This window comes from Aulonocara stuartgranti, assembly GCF_965226115.1.
Source record: "Aulonocara stuartgranti genome assembly, chromosome: 7".
NCBI classification, from domain to species: Eukaryota; Metazoa; Chordata; class Actinopteri; order Cichliformes; family Cichlidae; genus Aulonocara; species Aulonocara stuartgranti.
Genome location: NC_138945.1, coordinates 64,946,473 through 64,972,106, shown reverse-complemented (window position 1 = coordinate 64,972,106; position 25,634 = coordinate 64,946,473). Strand labels below are relative to the sequence as shown.

At 41.7% G+C, this 25,634-nt stretch overlaps 3 protein-coding genes across 10 annotated transcripts in view; 2 read left to right on the top strand and 1 right to left on the bottom strand.

Moving 5' to 3' along the window:
* The window catches only part of abcc8 (ATP-binding cassette, sub-family C (CFTR/MRP), member 8), a 63,691-nt gene extending 50,595 nt beyond the window's left edge, over nucleotides 1–13,096 (top strand). For all 4 annotated transcript variants that reach the window (XM_082539923.1, XM_082539926.1, XM_082539924.1 and 1 more), the window contains exons 27-39: nucleotides 1,717–1,883; nucleotides 3,234–3,461; nucleotides 3,662–3,754; nucleotides 4,322–4,424; nucleotides 4,843–4,956; nucleotides 5,852–5,972; nucleotides 6,429–6,559; nucleotides 7,287–7,365; nucleotides 7,621–7,729; nucleotides 8,436–8,539; nucleotides 10,030–10,163; nucleotides 12,254–12,316; nucleotides 12,804–13,096. In XM_082539923.1, coding sequence (XP_082396049.1) covers nucleotides 1,717–1,883; nucleotides 3,234–3,461; nucleotides 3,662–3,754; nucleotides 4,322–4,424; nucleotides 4,843–4,956; nucleotides 5,852–5,972; nucleotides 6,429–6,559; nucleotides 7,287–7,365; nucleotides 7,621–7,729; nucleotides 8,436–8,539; nucleotides 10,030–10,163; nucleotides 12,254–12,316; nucleotides 12,804–12,941 — 1,584 coding nt within the window. In that variant the 3' untranslated portion in view covers nucleotides 12,942–13,096. The remainder of the gene's footprint in view (nucleotides 1–1,716; nucleotides 1,884–3,233; nucleotides 3,462–3,661; nucleotides 3,755–4,321; nucleotides 4,425–4,842; nucleotides 4,957–5,851; nucleotides 5,973–6,428; nucleotides 6,560–7,286; nucleotides 7,366–7,620; nucleotides 7,730–8,435; nucleotides 8,540–10,029; nucleotides 10,164–12,253; nucleotides 12,317–12,803) is intronic.
* Nucleotides 13,097–13,159: 63 nt separating this feature from the next.
* Nucleotides 13,160–16,524, top strand: kcnj11 (potassium inwardly rectifying channel subfamily J member 11). The gene has a single exon (XM_082540003.1). The coding sequence runs from the start codon at nucleotides 14,164–14,166 to the stop codon at nucleotides 15,334–15,336; it is 1,173 nt and encodes a 390-aa protein (XP_082396129.1). The 5' UTR covers nucleotides 13,160–14,163; the 3' UTR covers nucleotides 15,337–16,524.
* Nucleotides 16,520–25,634, bottom strand: part of mob2a (MOB kinase activator 2a) — a 55,763-nt gene continuing 46,648 nt past the window's right edge. For all 5 annotated transcript variants that reach the window (XM_082540013.1, XM_082540010.1, XM_082540011.1 and 2 more), the window contains exons 2-5: nucleotides 24,083–24,243; nucleotides 22,572–22,665; nucleotides 18,726–18,850; nucleotides 16,520–18,353 (exon numbers count right to left, since the gene is read on the bottom strand). In XM_082540013.1, the coding sequence (XP_082396139.1) occupies nucleotides 18,040–18,353; nucleotides 18,726–18,850; nucleotides 22,572–22,665; nucleotides 24,083–24,243 (694 nt within the window). In that variant the 3' untranslated portion in view covers nucleotides 16,520–18,039. The remainder of the gene's footprint in view (nucleotides 18,354–18,725; nucleotides 18,851–22,571; nucleotides 22,666–24,082; nucleotides 24,244–25,634) is intronic.

Below are 25,634 nucleotides of genomic sequence, written 5' to 3'. Positions count from 1 at the left end.
CATCCACATTCAAGAAGTCGCACGGGCTGTTAACAAAGGATTGTGTTTCAGGACCAGTAAAACAACACTGTCATCAGTAGTTGCTGTATATATATATTTGTGTGCATGCGTGTCTGTGTTATGTGTGCATGTGTGAAATGCCAGGTCACGTGAAGGCCGTCGACAGACTGCATAAAAGGCACCGTGTCCTGCTGAATATAAGCAGCAGCCGTCTGTCTCTTTCTCTCACCCACAAACATCCACTGCATGTCCAGCTAAGCGTTGATAATAAATTGTCACTTGAATGCTGATCACAACTTGTCTGGCTGAACTTCAGTGCGTCGTTGCCAGCTTTATCTAATCTGCACTGTGCTACAGACTAATCCACGAGGAGACTCTCAGAAGTCCTGTTCTGACAAACGCACACTCGGCCACTTCACATAAATGCCACACTGCTTCTCTCCTTCTAGAGAGAGGAAATAATTGAGCAGTGAGAGGATTAGATAGTGGAAATGCTTCATGTCACAAGTGGCGACTGGGCTGAGTGATGAGCAGGTAAAGGGTCTTTTTTTCCAGTGATATCTCTGATATATTTTGCTCTTCTTTTATAGGTCCTACCTGCAACTTTTTCACTGTATATAAAAATAAGCATCAGCTAACATTAATAGCTGAGACGGTAATGAGTTCATCTAAACTCCCAAATATATATTCTGAGAGGTGCTGATGACATCAAATTTTAAAAATGACCTTTTTTTCTCCTTCAAATAGTAAATCTTATCATTTTATATCATTTCTATGTTCTAATGTGAATAAATGTGGCTTTGTGATATTTGCATTTCACTGAATTCTGTTTTTAATTACACTTTGCACACCTTCCCAGCTTTTTTGGAATTATCTATCAGTTTGAGGTGCCAGACCTGCTTTTGGATTATGCTTCCTGGCTTTTGTTTAAATTTAGATCAGTGTGACTCAGCGGGGAGAGCAGGTTATGTACAAATCACAGGTTTTAGCCAAGTGAAGCATGCCGTGCTGCAACTGTTTCACTCATGCAGCATAATCATCAGTTCAGTTTGCTTTGTGACTTACGAGATCGAATCAATCAGGACTGCGTGGAAACCATTACAACCATAAAATCCTCACGATTACGCCCTGAAGCTTGTCTTTATATGTTTGCTGTCACTTACATTTTAATGTTTGGTGCTAGAGCTGTTATTTCTTGGCCACTGCTCCTTCAGAGGATGGAGTGCTGTCCCTTAACTCTGTCATTAGTAAATGGTTAGGATCTTGATATTAGGTCTATTTTTATAAAATAAATGTAGCTATTTCTTTAGCGAACTGTGTGAAATTGAAGAAATTTGAATTAGTGATATGTGAGAATGAAAATGAAGATAAACATTTCTTAGTATTATGATCAAAAGTTATCACATAAAATAAAAGAGGATAGAAAATTTGGATCCAGGGTGAAGAGAATAATTAGATTGGAAGAAAAAGGAAGAAGAAAATAGTTCCCCAGCCCTCTTTATTTCTCTTTTTCTGTTCAAATATTACCAGCTTAGCTTGGAAACTCTCACTGGCTTTTGTCCTAGACAGCTGGTTTTTTAACCAGCCTCGATGTTTAATTGTGTTTATAATTACAACAAAGTAAGTAGGACGACAGACTCTTCTTTCTCAAACAACACATAGCATTGTGCTCATGCCTTTTATAACCCCCTCTGTATTTGTATGTGTGTGTTATAGGACTGTGGCTTCAGCCACTCCTGGTATCTGTCTGTGTTCAGTGTGCTCTGCTGCCTGGGCATCATCCTCTGTCTCGCCACCTCCGTGGCTGTGGAGTGGACCGGTCACAAAGTGGCCAAAGAGCTCCACCACAACCTGCTCAACAAGATCATCCTGGCCCCCATGAGGTGCGACGCTCAGCGCGTTTGTGTGTTTGTCTGTGTGCACGTGCGTGTGTGTGTGCATTATGATGTGTGAAAACGGGCAGAGACAGAGAAAGATGTGTGTTTGCTGATGATATAAGAGAAAACACAGTTAAAAGGTTTTTTGCCTCATTACTCTGAGCACCATCTGCTTTCCTCATGCAAAACCCAGGAGACATCACCTGCCTCAAGACACATTGGAAAGCACTGTATATACACATAAAGAAGCTGCATTAACATACTGTGCAGAATTCACATGAATGAATGTAAACTCAAGATTCAAGATCTTTTATTTGCCACGTGCATAGTTATACAAGTACAACACGCAGTGAAATGTGTCCTGATACGCTCCTCGACTGTGCAAAAAGAGAGAGAAAACACTATATACAGTAAGTAAATATATACAAAGAGGACATTATGTGCAGTAACTGAGCCAGACAACTCTGGAAAAAATCTATTTCCATCTGTAAGTCAACGTTTCGGATTATTGGCTCAAAAAATGGCATGTTAAATTTTTAACTTACTAAATCAAGCTTCTGAAAACAACTCAAATATGAGAAAATAACATGAATGTTTGAGTTATAAAGTGGAAATGCATTTTTTTCAGTGGCAGAAGCATCCACACTGTTTTTAAATATTGAATCTTATTTTATTTTATTGTATAATTCTGATCTTTGAAAATAACCTTATGAGATTAAATCAGTCATGTCAAGGCACTTTACGTTGTAAGGTTCAGTCTTAACAAGATGATAGAAAGGATCCCCTGCGAGCAAGGTCCCATATCAGAGGAAGAGACCCCAGGTGGTTGGGGGTGAGCGGAAAGAGGTGGGAGAAAGCCCACAGGTGAAAACACAAAGTTAATGACATGCAGTAGAAGCACAGAACTGCATGGAGAGTGGAAAAGAGCCGAATGGAGAATGCTCAGTGCATCATGGGAAGTCCCCCAGCAGCCTGAGCCTATAACAACATAACAAATGGTTAAGAGTCACCTGATCCAGGCCTGCCTATAAGCTTTATCAAAAAGAAAAGCTTTTAAGTCTAATATTAAAAGTACAGACACCTCTAAGGGAGCCAAGTGCTCTATTTGGGATAATTTGATACTTTAAGGTCTTTAAGATATGATGGAGCTCAGGTCTTCGTATGTGAGGTATGTGAGAAGGATTTTAAATTCAATTATGGATTTAACAGAGAGCCAATGAAGAAAAGCTAATCTCTTTCTAGTCCTTGTTAGAGCTCCAGCGGAAGCATTTTTGATAAGCCGGCAGTATTTCAGAGAGTAATCTGGTCATTTTGATGATAAAGTCCAGGGGATTTTACTCTCTTTCTTCTCTTCAGGCTCTTTGAGACCACTCCTCTCGGCAGCATCCTAAACAGATTTTCCACTGACACCAACACGATCGATCAGCACATTCCCACCACCCTCGAGTGCCTCTCCCGCTCCACCTTGCTATGCGTGTCTGCTTTGGGTGTCATCTCCTACGTCACACCCGTTTTCCTCATTGCCCTTCTGCCGCTGGCTGTCACCTGCTACTTTATTCAGAAATACTTCCGGATGGCTTCCAGGTGAGTCTGACGGGATAGTTGGAGGGAAGTCACAGACACATTGCTATATAGCCAGATTATTTTTTTTTTGGTGGGACAAAATAAATATTCCTTTTCAGAATGAAATTCATTAGATTTATGATTTGGATGCAAAAATCTAATATCTGAATGTGGTTCAGCTGATATTTCCCCGTTTGCTGTCTCTGCTATGTTCTGGTCAGGGACCTGCAGCAGTTGGAGGACAGCACACAGCTCCCTTTACTCTCCCACTTCTCTGAGACAGTTGAAGGTCTCACCACTATACGAGCCCTCAGGTAACACATGCTTACATCCTTGGTGAAAATGGGAACTTTTAAAAAGCCATAGCCGAGGTTAAAAATACAATATTTTTCAAAAGACTTCAGAACGCTGTAGGATACTTGCGTGCAAACAGAGACACACAAAAGCTTCAGCATTTACGACTGGACTAGAGTGGACTGTTGGTTAGGTAATTATGTACTGTAGAAGTGAAAATGCCAAAAGCTTATTTCAGGTATTTGGCTAAAATCAAACATTCAGTGACAAAGGAGCCACAAGTGCAAACATTTGAAGTTGTTTTCAGATCCTCGAGATCTTTGCACATTTGGAAAGGCAGCGTTTATTGAAATATCCTTACATATGTGGCATTTTCCTGAACCCGAAAATGTCAAAAGAAATTTCAGCCTTAAATACCAAACAGCCAAAGCCATTAGTTTTATTTCTGTCACTAAAATGTCATTATATTCCTAAAAGATAAAGAGCAATGAGAAATAGCATACGGTGCTCTTCTTAGATGTAGATGTAACGCAGTCTGTGATACAGTGAAATAACAAATGAATGAATTAAACCCCTTCTGTTGGCAGGTATGAGCCCAGGTTCAGACAGAGGTTACTACAGTTCACCGATGCCAACAACATCGCCTCTCTCTTCCTCACAGCAGCCAACCGTTGGCTGGAGGTCCGCATGGTAATGATCCGTCTGCTGCGCCCTTCTTTAAAATTCCCATCAGTTCTGCTTCACTGTTTGTCAGATATCTGCTTCACATTTATGTCGATGTTGCTGGGTAACTGCTCCCTCTGTTGGGGTCTATAAAACACTGAATTTTTCATTCTCGTATTAGCTTGAAATGCTGTCTACATGTCATGTTTTATGTATTGACCGTGCTGCTCACAGTTCATTCGACTCCTTGTGTTTCACAGCAGCAGAAACCTTTGAAATGTTGATGAATGCAAACAAGAACACGCCCCCACCGCCCCCACTGTCATGTCTGCTAACAATAAACCAATCTACAATAATGGATCTCTTTAAGCGTTATTTACCTTCTTCAGTTATTAAGTGAAGCGTTAACTTCTCGCTGCGATGTTGACTTCGTCTGTCTCTGCAGGAGTACATCGGAGCCTGTGTGGTGTTGGTGGCGGCGGTAGCTTCCATCACCAATTCGCTCTACAACCAGCTGTCCCCCGGGCTGGTGGGGCTCGGTCTGACATACGCACTCATGGTGAGAGTGTGTGTGTGTGTGTGTGTTTAACTGTTTAGCTGTTAAGGTATTTACAGGTTTAAGCTCAATGTTGCAAAAACCTCCCGCAGCACTAGTAGTATAAAGAACACTTTCATTACTTGACCAATGTGTTTCATTTGTAGTTAATTTATTTTAAAAAAGGATGGAGAAAATTGTCTTTTGTAACAATTTCTTTCGTCTGTTTCTACTGATTCTTACATGTTTTAGTGCAGACAGATAAAAATAACTTTTACAGTCACAGTAAAAAGAAAATGTGTCCTTTCTCAGTGAAAAGAAATCTGATCCTTACCAGGTTTTAAATTGAGTACATACAACCTGAGATGAACAAAAATACATGACATGCTGCACCATAATAATTAATCATCATGGTTAATCTTTTCTGTATGACTTCATCAGTCTCTCACATGGCTCACTCTTCTTTACAATGTTGCTTCAGTTCCCCGTTTATGCACGGCTCTCTTAAGTTTCTCTCTGACACATGGACTGGACTGGGTCACTGCAACACCTTGATTATTTTCTTTTTCAGCCATTCTGTTGTAGCTTGGCCACAATAAAGGTTGTGGATGCTAAAAGGTAGAAAAGGTTGATTTTTGTGTAAATTTGTTTCTTTTTTTGGTATATTTTTGCTGTAAAAATGCAGCAATTTCAGATAAATTGGGAACAAAATGTTTTTATTTCAAGTGTTTTATTTCTGTGTTTCTGAAAAAGCCGGTCTAGAAAATTCATCGTGACAGTCACGAAAAGCCGAGACACACTGAGGATATTCGAGTTGTATCTGGGTGAAAACAACAACAATGTCCACACCGAAAGGACTGCGTGTCTGTGTGGTGACATTTACTCAGCTCATCTCCTCCCTCCTCCCTTCTTGTATCAGGTGTCCAACTACATGAACTGGATGGTGCGTAACTTGGCAGACATGGAAGTACAGCTTGGCTCAGTCAAGAGGATTAACGGCCTGCTCAAAACTGAACCAGAGAATTACGAGGGACTGCTCAGTGAGTGCACTCTGCCGCCTCAAATTAAACTTTCTTACTGATTCAGCAGGCGCTCAGAGAAATCATGTCTAACGTCTTACCACCTGAAAAGTGTTTGTGATTTCTTCTTGAGTGAAGAAGCCTGAAATTAACTCTACGTTCATCACTGTCAGTTCAAGAAGGCTGTCATAATGCTCACGAGAAATGGATCTTTATCCCTCTCGCACTTTTTGAAAACTCTGCTAATGTCGTTTTATATCCCCTAATAATCGATCATGCATGCGCCATGTAAAAGTGTGTGCGTGTGCAGTATGCAGTGCGTCTGTTTCTTATCCATAAAATGTGGGAAAGTTTTACATTTTGGTCACAAATTGAAGGAGAATATATGCTGGTAAGGTGGATTCACTCAAGTTTTTTGCTTCTCGGATGGAAAAAAGATCAAATTGAAAGTCGTGATGTTTTTCTTGTGTGTCTCAGCTGTGTCTCAGGTTCCTGACGGCTGGCCCCGACAGGGAGAGATCAAGATACAGAATCTGAGCGTTCGTTATGACGCCACGCTGAAGCCTGTGCTCAAAAATGTCAACGCACATATCAGCCCTGGTCAGAAGGTACAGGACAGAAACCTGTGTTTGAATGTGGAGGAGCATAACAGATTAAATGAAAACTATTTGGAGAAAAAACAAATATAGGTCATATAGTTGCATAACAGCTAAATGACGCAATTTTTGCATATTTCCATTTAATCTGGTGTTATTTTCCCTCAAACTTTTTGTATTTCTGTTTTTTATGTTATTATTTTACTGTTGGTGTTTGCACGTGTGCCCCGTCAGATAAGGAAGCTGTCATTCAAACTGTGTTATGGACTGTTTTTGATCAGCGTCAGACTCACAGCAGAAATACATACTAAGATTTAAATAAACCGGACAGCTAATTAACAGGAGAAATGATACAAGGTCAAATAAATAAATCACATTTAAATATAAATGAAATAATGTCTGCATTTATTTTTAATGCCACTTTGGATGCATTTAATGAAATATTAATGTATTCACTCAATACTTTATTTTTTGTGATTTTTATTTTTATTTTACCAATTTAAGTCTTCTACTTGTGAAAAGAGATAATACAGAAAATACACATTTTAGTTTACTGAGCACTGGTGAGCCTTTTAATGGACTTTGACATGTTCAGGGAGTAGCCTGCTCTTGCTTTATCCTGCCTTAACAGCTAAGATAGACTCTAGCCACATGCCTCCCACACCAGTAAGCTGCTAAGAGAATGGATGGATAGATTAATGGTGATAATTATGATGACTGTTTTTGCTTTTTTTCCCAGGTGGGGATCTGTGGCAGGACCGGCAGCGGTAAATCCTCTTTCTCCTTGGCCTTCTTCCGCATGGTGGACATGTTTGAGGGTAAAATATCACTTCGGCTTCACACCAGCACAAAAAAAAGTTAACAGGATAAAATATACATCTACTTTTGGCTGTTTGCTTAGTCACACGTAGATCTGCACGTTTGATTTTTACACCAGATGCCCTTCCTGACATAATCCAAATGGGATTCGTGTCTCCACGGGGGATAAAATAATAATTGAAATAGTAGAAAAAAAGAGGAAAAGTGTCTTAATTGGTGAAATCGGGGTGTTTTTGTAAACTTCTGTCACACAGGAAGGATTGTGATTGATAACATCGACATCTCCAAGCTGCCTCTGCAGACTCTCAGATCTCGGCTGTCCATCATCCTCCAAGACCCTATCCTGTTCAGTGGCACCATCCGGTACAGTACACTTCTCTGTCAAAAAGAAGACTAGTGAATCAGTGATTCTGCATTATAGTAAACGGGGGGGTAGAGAGTCTTCAAAACAGGAGGTGAGCTGTGGATAAGAGCAGTGTCCTCTGAAAACTGCAGTGAAGAGGTTTATTTTTAGACTCCAGCAGCACTGACCGTAAAAGCAATGTCATCCCAGAGAAAAAACAAGCTGCACGATGGTCTCAGACTGTAGTTTTATCCAGTGATGTAAAAGTATATTTCAGTGTTTGTCCCTTTACATGTATGGACTCAGTTTAGTGACGACAGAAGGGTGTGTCGCTCGAGTTGACCAGCTCATACGCTTTAGTCCATTTATTGGAATATTCATTACACAGTCATCAGAGACGCTGCTTCACATAGATCATAATGAAAATGGCCCCAGTGACAGCTCGGAGGTGAGGATTATATTAAAGCTTAAATGTACAGACCACGAATAAAAATGACTTTTTTAAAGCAAAAATACTGATTTCAGACCCTCAAAATATAATATTTATTATGTCTTGTGAAATACAAACATGGATTATTGGTGACTTGGGATATTAGGAAGGATATTTCTCACTGTTTTATGACATTTTACAGATCATCCAAATATTTGTCATTCAAAAAAATGCCTTAATCATGAAGTAACTGAAAGTTGCAGCACTAAATGTAGCTTGTTTTTGCGGGTTTGTAGGTTCAACCTGGACCCAGAGATGAAAGCAACCGATGAGATGCTGTGGGAAGCGCTGGAGATAGCTCAGCTGAAACTTGTTGTTAAATCACTTCCAGGAGGCTTGGGTGAGACATCTGTGTTTGTTCATATGTGTGTGTCAACTATATCGCATTTGCAAACTGTTTATTTTAAAAGACACACAGAAAGTAAAGTGTGCTCACCCGGATCTGAACATTAAACAGAAAAATTAATTCTTTCTCAGAAGTTACATGCACTCTGTCAGCGTCACATCTACCAGCTGCTCGAGTGTCCCCATACAAAGATCGAGCCGCTGTATCAGATGACATGAGCATTCATTTTTAACTCGCTGCAGTGGCTGTTTTATGTGCTGCTGCTCCGTCCTGCACAGTCTTCTGCTCGTGGTTTTGACACAGGACACTAGACAGTTGCCGCCAGCAGGACGACTCGCGGCCAGATCAAATATTATCTGAAAGTCAAGTCAGAAAATCCAACGTGCATAAATGATGAATGCTTGAAGCGATGATGTTGCACGGGGCCGTCTTTGTGTGGACATTAACACTGGCGCGTGAGCACTTCCAGTTTATCACTCGATTCCTTACGTCTCTGCCGTCCTCTGGAATTCATCACAACAACAACAAAAGAAACGCTTCTCTTGTGAAATAAGCCTGCTGCTCATCTCACATTATCAATTTTAGTCTTGTGTGACACTGACGAATGTGTGTGTGTGTGTGTGTGTGTGTCAGGATGTGACAGGTTCAAGCTAAGCTGCTTGCAGCTTTAGTTTATGTCTGCTGGAACCAGATGTTCAGTAAGATATTGATCCCTGAGGCTGGAGCTGATGGCTAATTAAGTTCGTCCTTTGATTTGGTTTAAGCAACAATACAGTGTGCTATAGATTTATGCTGTGTGGTGAACCAACCTGAGTCCTTGTTACTGCCTTTATATGTTCATAATGGCAACTGTAGTTTGAGGAATTAAAAAATAACCTTATTAATCATATTTAATGCAAAACACCAAACAATGCCTCTCAGTGTGACTTCACTGCATAATGCAGCTCACCCCTCCCATTATTTCTAACCCTTTACATTCACCTTGTAACTAGTTTGATTCCTGTTGGAAGCCTCTGTTTGAAGAGTGACACGCATCCTACTGTTGAATAAACCGAGCGCCGGATCCTCTCGTTGTTTCTTCTTTCTGTATATAAACGTCAAACTTACATGACGTTACAAACAAAAAGAAAATCTCAACATTCAGCGAATTAAGTCATTAATTATTTACCTAATGGTAGATTTTTTTATTCTGTGTTAGGTTAAATCACTAGAGAGCTCTTTGGTTCTTCAAGCATTTTTATGACTTAACCTTCATCATTTATAACACTGAGGAGAAAATGGGAAATCAATATCCTATTGATCTGCAATCCAAAACCTAAAGGCTAATTAACTTTACCCTCTTACTCTTTACACTCTTACTTAAGAAAATAACTGAACTACGTAGTTCCTCTGTAGTGTCATGTGTCGCAAAAAACAACAATAAAAATTGCTTCTAAATTCTGGAAATGATTGAAACATATTGAAGTGTATGTTTGTGTTTTCAGATGCCATAGTGACAGAAGGAGGAGAAAACTTCAGTCAGGGTCAGAGACAGCTGTTCTGTCTGGCCAGAGCCTTTGTCAGGAAAAGCAGTATCCTTATCATGGACGAAGCCACAGCATCCATAGACATGGCAACGGTGAGTGTGTAATTAAACAAAGAGCATCTTTAAGGCAGAGAGTGGAGAGCAGGTGTGAAGAGAGAGAAAAGAAATGAGAAAATCAGAGAAAGGGGAGGTGAAGGACACGAGAAGAGCAGGGGTGACACAGTGCACGCGGTAATTTTCATCTGTGGGCATGGCAACAAAGAAAATGAAGGAAAAGCTGACAGACTGAATGATTTGTTAATAGATGTGCAAAGGTAAAAGATTAACACTTTGTTCTTTTGTAGAGTAATATTACAAGAGGTACAGAATGAGAAAAAAAAATCTCAGCAGTTTTGGGAGTAAATGGTAAATGACCTGTATTTGTATAGCGCTTTACTTAGTCCCTAAGGACCCCAAAGCGCTTTACACTACATGTGTAACATGTAGTGTACATGAGTAAACCTTTAACTGATGCTTTTTGCATGCAAGGAGAAAAAGTGTAGGAGAAAACATGCATGAAGTGCCAAGAGAAAATCTGAAATAGAAGGAAAATACTGAGCACACCGAGAGCCTGAGGGGAATTTCAGGAAATGGTTGCTCCGTACTTAAAAGCCTCTCTTTTATACGATTGGCCACAAAGAGCGCCTGTTCCAGCTTACAATAAGGCAGCAGCACTGCCCTCAAGGAAACACGATTGAGCCTGTAAGAAGGGACGAGACAATGAACAAGAGATGATGGTTTGAACTAGAGATGGACCGATCCGATATTACGTATCGGTATCGGTCCGATACTGACCTAAATTACTGGATCGGATATCGGAGAAAAATAAAAAATGTAATCCGATCCATTAAATATCACGAAAGCACCTCACAAAACTTGCAACACACCGTAACTCACCTCAGAACGTATGCATCATGTGATAGAGCAGCTGTGGCATGCCGGACCTGTCGGTGGTCTGGATAGCATTTGGAGCTTCGCTAGCAACCCGGCATTTCATCTCCGACAAAGTTATCCCCGAGAGAAGTAAAGCAAGTGTGTAAGTCCATCTCTGAATGTTTGTAAAGCATTCCCACGTTAAGCTTAACAAGCGACTGCCTCTCGCTCTCCTGCTGCTACTTCAATCGTGAAACTGCTTAAATGATCAGCTGATCGGCTTTTCTGTCGCGAGTCCGTGTCTCTTGTTTGTTTTTGGCCCACTTTGCACCAGAAAGAGGAAACCAGCGGCTGAACAACAGCAGCACGTTTAAGCTTGATCAGCTGTTGTTAGAATTTATTTATTTTCTTTCTTATTCTCATTTAAAATGTCGAGCTTTTAATAAATAATTATCTGACACCCAAAGTTTTAATTTGATGTAAAATGAATAGAAGTCCATTACTGTATATAGTGACTATTAAGTCTAATATATACCCTAGTAAGCTATAGTGCTTTTTACTTTGGGAAGGTACCATCTGTGCAGTCTGCAATTTTGTTGAAGAAAGATGTTGAATCTATTTAATATTTCTTGAAAAATAATTGATTTCTGTGCATTTTTTTTTCACACTGCATCAAATTAAGGTTGATTACGTCGATTAAGCATCATGAGGTGGCGCGTGAGGGGTGGTTCCTTATTTTTTATTTATTTATTTTTGTTGTTGCTGGGAGTTGGAACCCTATTAGTTAGGTTGCTTAATATTTACGCTAAGTACTCTTTAAAATACCAGAATAGGGAGGATGGTGTAGGTCTAAGTTTATTAGATTGATCAGTATTGCTGAACTATGAAATATTTTTTTTGTATACAGGTATAACAGAATAGCTTTAGTGTAGTTGTTGTTTTAAACTTGAGTATGAACTTGCAGACTTGCAAAATGCAGCAAGATATTTTAAAAAACAGTTTTGTTGATTAAAAAACACTATATCGGATTCATATCGGTATCGGCAGATATCCAAATTTATGATATCGGTATCGGTATCGGACATAAAAAAGTGGTATCGTGCCATCTCTAGTTTGAACAATAAGGGTGAAAATGTGATTATTTTTTTTTAAACAACACGAATGATGATGTTAACTATCAAAAGCACCTTTTGTTTTTACACAAACTCTGAATCCCAGTGAAGATAAAAGCATGTTTGCTTAAACTAACCTCCCTGCCTCCATCTCCACAGGAGAACATCCTGCAGAAAGTGGTGATGACTGCTTTTGCTGATCGAACAGTAGTTATCATAGCAGTGAGTATATCCCCCTTGCCATTTACAGTAATGCATACAGCTTTGGCATTATCACAAGGACTGCTGACCTTTGCACTGCACTGCTGACGCTTTAAACAATAGCTTTGCCGGCATTTTAACCTTGAAAAGCTACAAATACAGTGCTAGTTATTGAAAGAGGAAATCAAGGCATGTTTCTGGTCTTATTCTTTGTTATTGCAATTACATTACAGAGAAATAACAGAGGTTAAAAAAAAAGTATGATAAAATGTGTGGTGCTCACTTTTAATATTTCTCATGAAATATTTAAGAACAAAAGCCAAACAGCCAGAAACCTGATGAACTCTGGTATTTACAGTGGATGCAACCACACACTTAATTTACCAGCCAATATAAAGATGCGCATACAGCTTTTTCTATCGCAGCTTTGTTTCTAAACCGTCCGAGTGATCTAGCATTGGCTGGACTGCTCACTGCAGTAATTACTTTCTTCTGCTCTGTCGCGCAGCATCGCGTCCACACCATTCTCAATGCCGACCTGGTGATCGTGATGAAGCGGGGGATCATCCTTGAGTACGACAGACCGCAGGCTCTGCTGGACAAGGAGGACAGTGTCTTCGCCTCCTTTGTGCAAGCGGACAAGTAGCACAAGAGGAGGAAGAGTGTGGAAGCATTAAAGGAAGACATTCAAAGTGCAATTGATCCCATGGAATATATTCCTTTTATTTTTTAATCATGTTGTATTATATTTGTACATAAGAATGTTAATGCTTTGTTAATAAAACATAACTTATCCTTAAAGTGTGTGTCCAGAGTTATTTGTGCAGTGAGACTAAAAGTGTGTTTTGGGCATTTGTTAAACTTGCTGTTTGAAACTGATTAGTCATCATGGGATTGTAAGTTTAAAATGACCTGGAGCTAAACAGACAAATAAATGCACACTGCCAGAAACAAAGCATGCTATAAACATTCTTCATGTGCTTCTAGTGGGATTGAGGCTGCACTTAATGGAGTGAACACTGACAATCTGACAATAGAAATTTATAAAGCTGGGATGGGCTCGGAGATGAAAAACAAAACAGACAAGATCTGGTTTCTGTGGTTGACCAGCCCACTGCCTGCTAGTGCCTAATGTTGTTTAAGTTACAAAAACTCTGACCATTATATGATCGGATAATAAGCTGCCTGTGGCATAGCAGCTACACGGCTGAACAGTTCTTAATGCGTAATGGTCTCTCCTGCATTCTCATTGAAAATGAAAGGAAGGGCACCACTCTGGTGGTAATGGTGGTAGTGGAGGGAGGGACTGCCTCTCCTTCTCACGTTACCAAGCTATAGCGAAGTAGCGAGATCAGCAAAGAGCCAACTGCGCCTCATGACCCTGCCTCCTCTTCCAAATGTGATAAAACTCAGCTCAGAGGCCCATTACGCGGCGATAGAAGGAACATTTTACATCTCACTCGATTTCCTTTACGCACAGGGCCGCGGTGAGTGCATACCAACGCAGCGGTAGATGGAGATCACAATGGGAACAAAGCGGTGTGCCACAACTACGCATGGTCGCTCCATTTCGTGAGTGACGGCGTCAGCTGCGGAGCTGTTAGAAGAATCTTCTCATGGGACTTGGCGGTTGCGAGGCGCCTGATCTGGAGGCAACGTGAGGAGCACACATACCTCCAGAAAACAGGGCACTACAAGGCTCTCCCTTCGTGCACCTGACAGCTGCCGAAAAGCTGACACCGCACCGGTGAGTACCGGCTGGTAAGAGAAGTCACCGGGAGAGAGGAGAATTCATTTTTTTTCATCCAAGCACAAGCAGGCAGCACCTTCAAAGCGAAACGGCTGTGGGTACGTAGCATGGGAGCGCTATGTTGTCCAGGAAAGGACTCATTCCTGAAGATTACTTGCTTACACGTTTGGCCGAGGATGTTCTGCAGCCCAAGTTCAAGGCGAAAGCGGGGAAGGCTCGGTTCGTCTCCAAGAACGGCACATGCAATGTGGCGCATACCAACATCCGAGAACAGGGCCGATTCTTGCAGGATGTGTTTACCACGCTCGTGGATTTAAAATGGCTTCACACGCTCATCATTTTCACCATGTCGTTTCTGTGCAGCTGGCTCCTTTTTGGAATGATCTGGTGGCTCGTTGCGTTTGCGCACGGCGACTTGGACCAGAGCGGAGACGACTTTATCCCGTGCGTAACGGATATTCACTCCTTCTCCTCCGCGTTTCTGTTCTCTATAGAGGTCCAAGTGACCATCGGCTTCGGGGGCCGGATGATCACGGAGGAATGCGTCTCCGCTATCATCATTCTGATCGTGCAAAACATCGTCGGGTTGGTAATCAACGCCATCATGCTTGGCTGCATCTTCATGAAAACCGCTCAGGCCAACAGGCGCGCGGAGACGCTAATTTTCAGCAAACACGCTGTTATCTCTGTCCGAAACAACAAGCTCTGCTTTATGGTTCGCATCGGGGATCTGAGGAAAAGCATGATCATCAGCGCCACCGTGCGAATGCAGGTTGTCAAGAGAACCACCACGGAGGAGGGAGAGGTGGTGCCACTAGACCAACTCGACATACACATGGATAACCCAGTGGGTACCAATGGCATCTTCCTGGTATCTCCCCTCATCATCTGTCACATAATTGACAAGCACAGCCCCCTTTACGAGCTTTCAGCCTCTGATCTGTTACACCAAGACATAGAGGTGATCGTTGTGTTGGAGGGGGTAGTGGAGACCACCGGTATCACCACCCAGGCCAGGACGTCCTACGTGTCTGAGGAGATCCTGTGGGGACAGCGCTTTGTGCCTACAGTGTCCGAAGAGGACGGCATGTACGCAGTGGACTACTCCAAGTTTGGCAACACTATGAAGGTCCCAACACCTTGCTGCAGCGCTAAGAAACTGGATGAGGCAGGTGGCATCGCTCGGTTTAAACTGACCGAGGGCGTCACCTTGCGGGCGTCAGTAAGAAGACGTCGGGGCTCCGCGGTGGCTCGAAGGTCCAGGCTGGAGACCATGAAAGCTCACGATTAAGAGTGTGAAAATCATGTCTGCGAGCATTTTGTATGAGTGTTAACAGTCTAAGATTGGTGGTTATAGATTCAGATAATCACATTTATTTTATAACATATGACAGGGATTACCTGTAATCAACAATCAGCATATTCTCTGCAGCCGTATGCAGCCGTGCGCACAACATGCTTTTATACTCAGGGTCAGCGTGAAAATGAGATAGAATGCACTGATAATTAGAAGTGACTGTTGTATCAAGAGTGAATCAGCTTGCCTTTTATTTAAAGAAAAAAGTGACTGCATGTGTCCTAAATAAATAAAAGAACGCTGCTAGAAATGGTGTTGTGAATGGGTCACAAGACGGAAATGAAATTAGAACAATGAGGCACTCCCACAATTAAGCAAGGCGTTCTCAACATGCGGAAGAACTCATTAGTATATCCCCTGATTTTACACAGCATAAGTTATAGCACAGTAGGCTGTAGCACTAAAAAAAAATCTGCACTACAGTTTCTCATTACTCTTGTCGATGGCTACATAGCTGCCAGCTACTCTGACAAAGATTAAAATACAAACAGTCAAAGATCAGGGCTGAAGAAGCAGTCATACCCAAACCCAACTCTACAGGCTGGATCAAACTAACCTTACAGTTCCCACAGTACAGTCAAAAGAATCATTTACATTTTATGAGATCGCATTTTCCACTTGCAGAAAAAAGGCGAAATGTAAAGTATAAAATATATTTATTACAGAAGCATCGTGGATGAGATTGTGCTATACTCAAGTATGACTTCCCTCCAGTTAGCTCTTTTCAAGTTTCACATGTATCCTTCCACAAAGTCTCTCCAGATAAGGAACCAAAGGTTTTGGCATTTTCTCCCTAAACAGACAGGCAGCCAGACTGCCCTCGAGGTCTCCACAGAGGCCAAACGGAAGAAAACTGAGTTCTTCACTCTCCAAAAAAAGATATCTTTTGCCTGCCTCCCATCTTCCATTCATTCTAACAAGCTTCTGGTCATACTAAAGAACCTTTGATCACCATTACAAAAGGGTCAACACATGCTGAGTAGTATTTTATCTTAGGAGTGAGGTGGAAACAAAAATTCCAGTGTGAAGTTGGTGGAGTTCCCATTAAAATGCTCACATCAGGCTGCTTCTTCAATTTCCACAAAAAACAAAAACAAACAAAAGACACAGAGACAGCTGGCATTTCTCTCTTTTATTAGATTATAATCCGCAGAGCTTAAAATATTAAATTGCTTTTAACTTAGTTAATAATTAAAATACATAAAAACAAGAGCCAGAACTGAGGAACCCTGCAAAAAAAGTTAAAATAAATAAAAAAGGAGAATTATAAATTGAATCCTCCTCCATACAGAGGCTATTTCTGACAGAACCCGCTTGTGATTCTTTGTACAGTAAAGTCCAAGCAGACTGTGCATTTTCTATACATGTGTAATGATACTGTTATCATTTCCAAAGTAATTTTTCCTCTGATATATATATATAAAAAGCAAATTTAAAGGGACTGGTAAAAATAAAATAATTTTTATTTTGCACTGGAATTACTGGTTTAAACAGCAGAGCAGCATCACACCATTGCCCTCACCTCTCACTCCATCCCTCTCTCCCCCTCTCTGCGCCTGCAGACATTACCTCATGTCTTTGTCCTTCTGTGCTGCTGGAGTGAGTGGGTGGAGATGGTGTTGGTGGGTTAAGGGGCTGCTGCTGTGTGAGACACCAGCAAACAGCTCTGATTCACCTTATGCAGGCACCAATCTGTCTCAAAGTCTCGATTCTCTGATAGGATTAAATATCTCTCATACAATCTTTATATTCTCTTCTCCGTCTCCCCGTTTCTGTGGCATCTTCCACATCTTTGCTGCCCTCTAAAGGTAAGCTCTGGGATATTTTTGTTAAGGGGTTCCCCTGGTGATTATTTGACTATATTGTAGTTAAACACAATCGACATCTGTCTGAGCAGTCTGGTGAACAAGGGATAGAGAATGAAAATGAGTAGAGTCTCTCTGGCAGCAGTGACGTATTCTCTCAGGTCCTGAGTAGGAAGCGCTTTAATCATCCCCCACATAAACAACCCAAAACAGTGATTGGCTAGTATCGCCCCTGTCAGGCAGTAACATGGCTCCCTACTGGCCAGGGTAGTGGCCGTGCGCCTGTCGGCCGCCTCCCACTGTCGAAGGGGGGAAGGACAAGCCCACAAGTCAGCAGAGACGCCTCTTCTCCACACATCAACAACACTGTACAATAGTAGGTCGAAGCAAAGCAGAGCCCCCCTTCCTGTACTGTATGTTAGGCAGAGGATAGAGGGAGGTGAAGTGCTGACAAACACACTGCACCTCCCTCTCAAACCAAAAATAAAAAGTCAACAAAAAATAAAAGAAAATAAAAACCAAAAAAAATAAAACACATACTTTTTGTTCCTAGTTTAAATTGCAGAGAAGGTGGGAGGAATTTGTCCCTTGGAGGAACGCTCACGCCAATTCCTGCTGGCGTGACAAACTCCTCCCCTACCCACCACCCCAACCCTCCCCCTTGAAAAATCCCCCCTCCCCCCCTTTTCTTCCGGCTGGTTGGAGTTGTAGCGAAATATAAGGGTAGTGGAAGGTCTCTTAAGTCCTGCTTGCACCAGGGCCTGGCTGTCTGTCCTTCTCCATCTGATCTTCTAACACCCCCGCGGCTGCCGTTTCACCACCGCCCCCCCGCTCATCTCTCCGTCACGTGGTTTTGTGAAGAAGGGGAGGGTGCTGTGGCGGAGGGGGCCGGGGTTAGTGCTGGCAGCGGGGCAGGGGCGCAGAGGATTTCGGACAGGTCGTCCATGATACAGGTCTCCTTGGGGTCGACCAGGTTGAATTCCCTTACGAAAACGATGAAATGTGCATACAGAGTGTTCAAGTGGCCCTGCAGTTCCAGAGCTACCGTCTCTTTAAAGTGCGCCCAGTAGAGGTGAGCCAGCACGTGGAACAGGTACCGGCAGATCTTCTTTACCAAGGACTCAAAGGAGTTGGGGAACTCTTTGCCTGAAACGAGAAAAAGACAAAAACAATAATAACTAAATGACTGAGCTTTTGGCAGTATTATGAACTGGCTCGTGTTGCCAGTCCCTGAATAAAATATTATAACTTGGTGTGAATGCAAAACTAAAGATGCAGCACTGCTGTAGGTTTGCATTTAGTGTGAGTTATTTAAAAAGTGCTGATAATATTCATTGCTTAGATAATAAAGTAAAAAATCCCAAGACTCACAAAGCCTTTTGATTGCAATCTACAATTTCTTCCTGCTGTTACTCAATGGACTGCTGCTGATTTATGGTACCCTACACTTCCACATCTGCACCAGCAGGGGGAAGTAAAGTGCTTTAACACTTGAGAGCTGCTCTGGCCCGCACTCACCATATTTTGTAGGAAAGATTTCCTCATCTGTGACCAGTTTCTGACAAAGACTCATTACAAAGTCTACATATTGTGGAGCAGTGCACTTCGTCTTCTTCCCCTTCTCGTCATACCAGTAGTATATTCTAGAAAGAGAGTAACACAGAGGAAACGTCACAATCCCTGTTATTACAACAACATTAAGACATGAATGGAGAACAGGATGTGATTACACAGCAGTGATCAGAGCTTTAATAATCATAATGAATGCTGCTGAAAGAATGTGTGTGGCTCATGTAGCAGCAGCAAAATTAGCTCAGACAAAAGTGTTTGCTAGAACAACAACAACAAACCTTATTTATATAGCACATTTAAAAACCAGTGGTGTACCAAAGTGCTTAACATGCAAGAAGTAACAGGGAAGGATGAGGGCTATGGCAAGGTACCAAAACGTGCTAGCAGGTTGAATGGCATTAAAACACACGAAGGCAAAAGAATTGCATATAAAAGCATAAAAGAAGGCTAAGTGTAGAGGATAAAACAGTCAGAAAAAATTAATAATGAATTAAAAGTAATTAAGAATAAGCCGAAGATAAGAATAAGCGTTAAGCTAACTATCAAGCAAGCGTTAACTGGTAGAAAAGGCGAGGCTAAATAAGTGGGTTTTTAACCGCGTATAGCGATGGGGAGGTTATTCCATAAATCGGGTGCAGCCAAGGCAAACGCGCGGTCACCTCTAGTCTTCAGCCGAGATCTCGGCAGTACCAAGAGTGACTGGGAAGATGATCTTAATGCTCTAGTAGGGGTGTATGATCTAAGTAGCTCAATGAGGTAGCTTGGCGCTATATTGTTAATAATTCGGAAGGTAAGCAGCAGGATTTTGAATTGAATGCGGTAGAACAGAAACGAGCAAGCAGGAAGATAAAATAACACAAGTGACAATTAGCTCATGAAAAATCACCTGCTTTGTTTCCTCATCGAGGAAAAACCCAGCCCTCTAATCAGAGTATCACTGTATGACTGAAAGTGATACGTCAATCTTATGCACAACCCAGATATTATGTTTACATTTTTTGGCTACAGCGGATCCTGTGACTCTGAGTTTTAATTTCCTGATCAGGCCACATTGCCTCTTGCTGACACTGATCCCCCGTCAGTCCTGCTGCTGGGCAAACATTTCTGTGGGGGCTGACCCAGATAACTGAATTGTAAGCGGCTGGCTTGGAAACATGGTTAACAAAAGGTCAAACGGGAGGTCAGCAGGCACCTTAGAGATAGATGAATGAGCCACGGGAGGCTTTTCGAGGGCTGTCAGGAGACGAGATGTTGAGACAGAAATGGCAAAATAACCACAGGGACGAGAGATGATCTCTGAGTTGGAGAGGCCAGTGAATAAGCAGATAAAATGTGAGTGCAGGTGTAGCGGTCTGCAGTGCGGCTGTAGGAGGCAGCAGGGCAGACATAACAAAACCTGAGGAATGTAAAGTGTCCACATAGCTGATCCTCCAGGAGGCAACTACTGACCACAACAGCAGGACATGACACTTACAATACACTAACAGACAGACAGTCTAATACTGTGTGCATGTGGGAGACGGGCTAAACTACAAATATACCTGTGCTGCTAAATACACAGAGACAAGCAGACATGGTAAAGATAACACAGTGACTTAGTCAGACTTCATGAACGGGGCACAGACAGCTTTTCAAATTTAATATGCTTTTGCTTAACCTTTAGTTTGTCTCTTTTATAGTGTCCTCGGTTTATAGTTAAGAAGAAAAAGAAGTTAAAAAAAAAAAAATAAAAAATCAAATCGTTAAAATTGTTCGAGTGTGTACAATGAGCGCCTGTAGAGATGTAAGAAGAAATCTGATCACAAAACAAGATTAAATTAAGTAAATCTAATTGAGGATACTTTATAAAACATTGCTTTATGCCTTTTTCAACTTTCTGTCTACTGCAGATTTTGATTCAATTGTATTTCTTAATTTCCTTCCTCACTTTATTTTGTTTTTAAATACTGACTTACACAAAAACTGACTGTGCAGTGAATGTTTAGCTTCGAGCTAAGTGACTGGATGTTTTTTTTATTCTTTCCTAATGACGTACGTTTTTATAACAATGCTGAAGAAGTGGGTGTATTTTCAGAAACAGAATCTAAACTGGAAACATCTATAAGAACTCAATGTATAGTGAACACAGTGAGCACTTCTATCCACCCACCTACACAAAATGGGTCTAAATAGTTACCAAATGGTTCTGGTGCCTTCAGAGCTCATGGAAACATTTTCTTCCAAAAATAGTGCTCAGCTCTGCCCTTGGGCAGGGGCACTGACGCTGCTGCTGTGACTGGGCCTCAGTCAGTTTTAACCACAGAGGGCGGCGCGTGCCAGGTCCTGCATAGGCAGGAAAAGGCGGGGTGCTGGGTACCAGGCAGCGGAGAAAGGTACAATCCTAAATGCTGGGCTTACATTTGGAGTTCAGACTATTTTCATTTTCACTCCAACTCTGCGTCTTTAATATTCAAGACATTAACTCACAAACAAAAACCTGTTAATCTGCTCCAACGCCTCCTCCGTTCAAATACCGCAGGTGAAGCATGTTTGTCTTATTTGTCAGGGTGTGGGTTAGAAGCAGTAGCTCAAGGTGACAACAGTGGAAAACTTCATTGTCTGACAGCTGAACTCGTGATTACTGTCAAACACCAGGTTGTTTGTCGATGTCTCAGAATTCGGCTTGAGTGATTGCATTACTTACAATGTGTTAAGAGGTGTTTAGTGATTTTTGCGGTTTTTCAAAGTGTGGCTAATCTAGTTTTTCGAGCCTTCAGCAGACACAGGGGAAAAGAAGGCCTCTTTTTAAGAGTCAAGGCCTCATAAAAAGACTGCACCAAACCTCAACAGGGGAAGCAAGTTCAATAAATACTTAAGAGTTAGTCATAATCCCCTTGTGTTAACATGAGATGGATACACCTCTGTCAGGATTATCCTAAACAAACTAATGTAAAATATGCCTAATTTACTGCACATAGTAGTGATAAACCAGTTTAGTACAAAAGGTATGGGTCTAAAAACGTGACAAGTTTCAAAAAATATCCTGTGTGGTGACTTCAGAGCGATACACATTTCAGCCCCTGGACTGGAACCGATTGCTAACAAATGGCAAGAGATTAAAGGCAGACATCCTGGTGACACTTTGATCAGAGAATCAAGGAAATGTGTGTGTGATGTGAGTGTAATGATATTAGCAGGGTTCAGACAGCAGCAAAAATCACAGGCTGGACTGCAAGGCATTGAAGTTGAACCTGGCCCAGGCTACAGTTATTAGCATGTGGACTCTACATTTGCCAGACTACATCAGGTTTTCGTCTGTGCAAGCCAGTGATAATAATGAAAAGAGGAAAACTAGTGCTTAAAAAGGCCATGCCTTGGGTGCAACATCTAAGCACATCAAAGCACAGCAGCCCTAACCTTCTGTTTGTGAGGGGCAGCCAATCAGAAAAAAGTTGACTTAATAGGTGAGTGGCCTTAAAGGCCCCCTTCCCAGACCTGAGAACCTGGATGAAGGACTAGTGTAAAATAAGGATCATTTTTGAACTGCCAATCATGCTAATAAATTCACAAAATAATACGAAGCTTCAGATGAGCTGAACAGATCTCCTTGAAAGCTTTAAAATACGCACATTTCTATACTGTGTGGGTAGTTAGAAGACCGAGCACCTCCTCGGGGTTGTGAGTTCGCCCTTGCTGACCAGAGAAACGTTGCTTAATGAATTATCCAATAGGACACCAGATTTCTGATGAATAAACCAATAAGGGCTCTCCAGGTGAGTGATGAATAAGCCAGAAGTGTGGGCGATAACTTACGTGTTGCAGGCCGTCATGGCTTGACAGATCTCCCCAGTGCAGAACTCTGAGATAGTGCTGTACTGAAGGTTGATAAGATTGAAGAATGTTGTTGCTGTGGGAAAGAGATGAGAGAGCACAAGACTGTTGGTCATCCACAACACAGGAATTATAACAACACTAATGCACAGGCATGCCAGTGGGTGAATGACCGTAAGAAGATATGTTATTGTCACGTTCTTCTTTGGCTCGTGAGGACACACCTAAAATTGTATACGCAATGCTTAGTGGGAAGTCAGAGTCACATGCGCACACACTAATTCCAATTATCACATCCTTCAAAAGATGTTTTTGTTTCTGATTCACACAAAGAATGGGAGGGAGGCTTTGACAAGCATTCACCTAAAACAGACAGGTATTTTTGCTGCAAGGTAGAACTCCTGCACAGCCTTATACGCTTGCACAACAGTGTAACAAAGCAAAGCTGGGGTCTATAGGGGCTCAAGTAAACTATTCAACTGTCAACATGCTTGCAAGGCATGTTAGTTGTAGGAAAACCCGTCCATCTTACTTGTAGTGTGAGACTCCTTAAGTAATACGTCTTCTGTGACTGTGTTTTTTTAAAGCTTTGAACTACTAGAGGGACTCCCAATGTAATCATCTCCAACAACAGGAGACATAAATACGCTAAATAAGGCAAAATGTCAACCGATTTTTACAAAGGAAAGAAGTAGATCCCTTGCTATTCCTATTAGGATTAAACTACCATCCCACTAGTTCCCACACATTTTCCCCCCTGCGCAACATAGAAGCCTGAATTTGGAAAATATTTAATATAAATGACATCATTATTTATTTGGTTACAAGAAAGAAAAAAAAAAAATCTAAACATTGCTCCACCCAACTGAGTTTCCTGGAAGCTAAACCTCAGCCACTGATGGATACATGCAAGCTTGTGTAACTTAATTTTCATGGTGAAAAACTTATCGGCATGTGAAATCACATCTGTTGTTATGCAACAGTGTTTTATTAGCTAAAATAAAAAGGAAAGAAGAATTGCACCCCACCCCCCTGCACGCACCGTAGTGGTTTGGATATGTAACCAAAGCAAAGTCAAAAAGAAAGTCTGAGACTGATCCAGCTGCCAGGTCATAGAAAGCTGAATAAACTCCAGAAGCGACGCTCATAATGGCAAATATACATTCTGGTAAAGGCTGACACGCTGCACTGAGAGTGGCTGTAAATGGTGGCGTGTAGTGTTGCACCGGGAACAGTCTCTAAACTGTGCCAGGCCTGGATCATGTTAAAGGCTTAGCTCCCTTGTCCTACTTGTTATATCCAGGTGAGTGACAAGCGCATATAGATGTGGAAAGCAATTCCAAGCCCCCGAGAAAACATTACAAGTGGGTGCAAACACCAAGCTCGATCAATGAGTACGGACCTCACTAAATGTCTTTTAAATGCCGAGCATCTACAAGTGTCCAACTCTATTGTTCAAATTTGTCATGACTACCACAGTCAAAGGCACTCACTGTTGCTGGCTAGCCATTCGTTGAGATCTATCTCTCTGGGCAGCACCACCAACTCCTTAAGGTCGAAGTCCACCACGCGGACTTTCGTGAACTCTGGTTCCAAGTACTGTTTCTTCTCTTCTGCTGGTGGCTTCTTTCCATTTGGCTTCGTTTTGGACTTCCTGGAATATAGAAGACAACAGGGCAGATTAATAAAATGATAAGGGTGCCGATAAGGCAAATACAAGATAAAGTGAAGCGGGAGAAGAAATTTACTAGTGCCTGAGATTTATGCCAGCTGTAAAACTACAGTTTAGTTTGAGTCTGTAAAGAATGAAAGTTGCTCAGGCTGCTGAAAACCCCCCACATATATTCTACAACCAGCCTTTCAAGATGAGCTGGTCAAATGATAAGCCAACAGTAAATATAGAAACAAAACAGCCCAAGTTAGTACTTCAGTAAAATTCCACTGATAAACAGGGAAGTCAGCATAAAATAACTGGTATGCATCCAATGCATAACAGATTGCAAAAATATCAGTTACGAAACACAAACGTTCTGTGACTCTTCCATCGTTTGATTAACAGCAGCCTAAAGAGACCAAACAAAAGAGCCCTTTGTTACTGTACCTATCCTCCAACTCTGGCTCAATACCGAATGTTTGTAGAATAGCTTCTATAAAGGCAGCCATCTCCAGCTCCTTGTACTTCCACTGTTAGTTTTAGCGCTGCAATGTGATATTGCACTCTGCCAGAGTTCCCAGCGCTGAGCCCTTTCTTCCCTCAGCTCCTGCTCAGTGAAGGCACTGCCTTCCTGGGTTAAAGGTTGAAAATCTTAACAAGCAGCAGACTTTGCGCAATCAACTGTCCACCCATCTTCCTTTTTCACAATTTTAAAAGTTAGGACTAATAATAACCAGCTTAATCTGCTATTCCATTCAAGCCTTTCCACACCCTGTAAAGACTATTATTCTTCTCGATTATACATGTGTCTTTATTTCGCTCCTACTTGCCAGTGCTACGCTGTTTTGGTTTGCTGAAGGACAAAGGAGGTTCAGTTTGCTCCTTAAATTTATTGTGCTACTGCTGACCTTCATTTCCAGCCTTCTTGAACTTATTGCAAATTCCCCTCATCCTCGTTTCTCCACAACCTCCAAACACAATGATCCATCAATGTGTTCTCGGCTCTTGCCTTCTCTCCTTTACTTCCTGTTCACAGCTCACCCCACTGGAGTTTACAGGAGGAAAGTTAATTGGCTTGTTTTTCTGCATGAAAAAGGGTATTAAATTCATGGAAGAAGAGCAAAAGAGAGCAGGCAGAAGTAGAAAGGAATGGAGCGAGGAGGGAAGATCAACACAGGCCCAGCTGATATCCATGGGAACTAATAAACACTTTCAAAACACGACTGGACTGTAAAGCACGAGGCCTCTTGGCCAGAGCTCCGTGTTCAAAAGCCTTTCACTGTTTAATTCCGTTCTCCAGGAAGCATCGCCCAGCTTTCCACCTCAGCAAACAAGGAAAGGCATGTCAACATAATACAGACAGATACAGAGCCCTGGAGCTTTTTACTTTG

Bases quoted from the DNA above. Each gene is read 5' to 3' on its own strand.
- kcnj11 (XM_082540003.1), top strand. From the start codon at position 14,164: ATGTTGTCCAGGAAAGGACTCATTCCTGAAGATTACTTGCTTACACGT.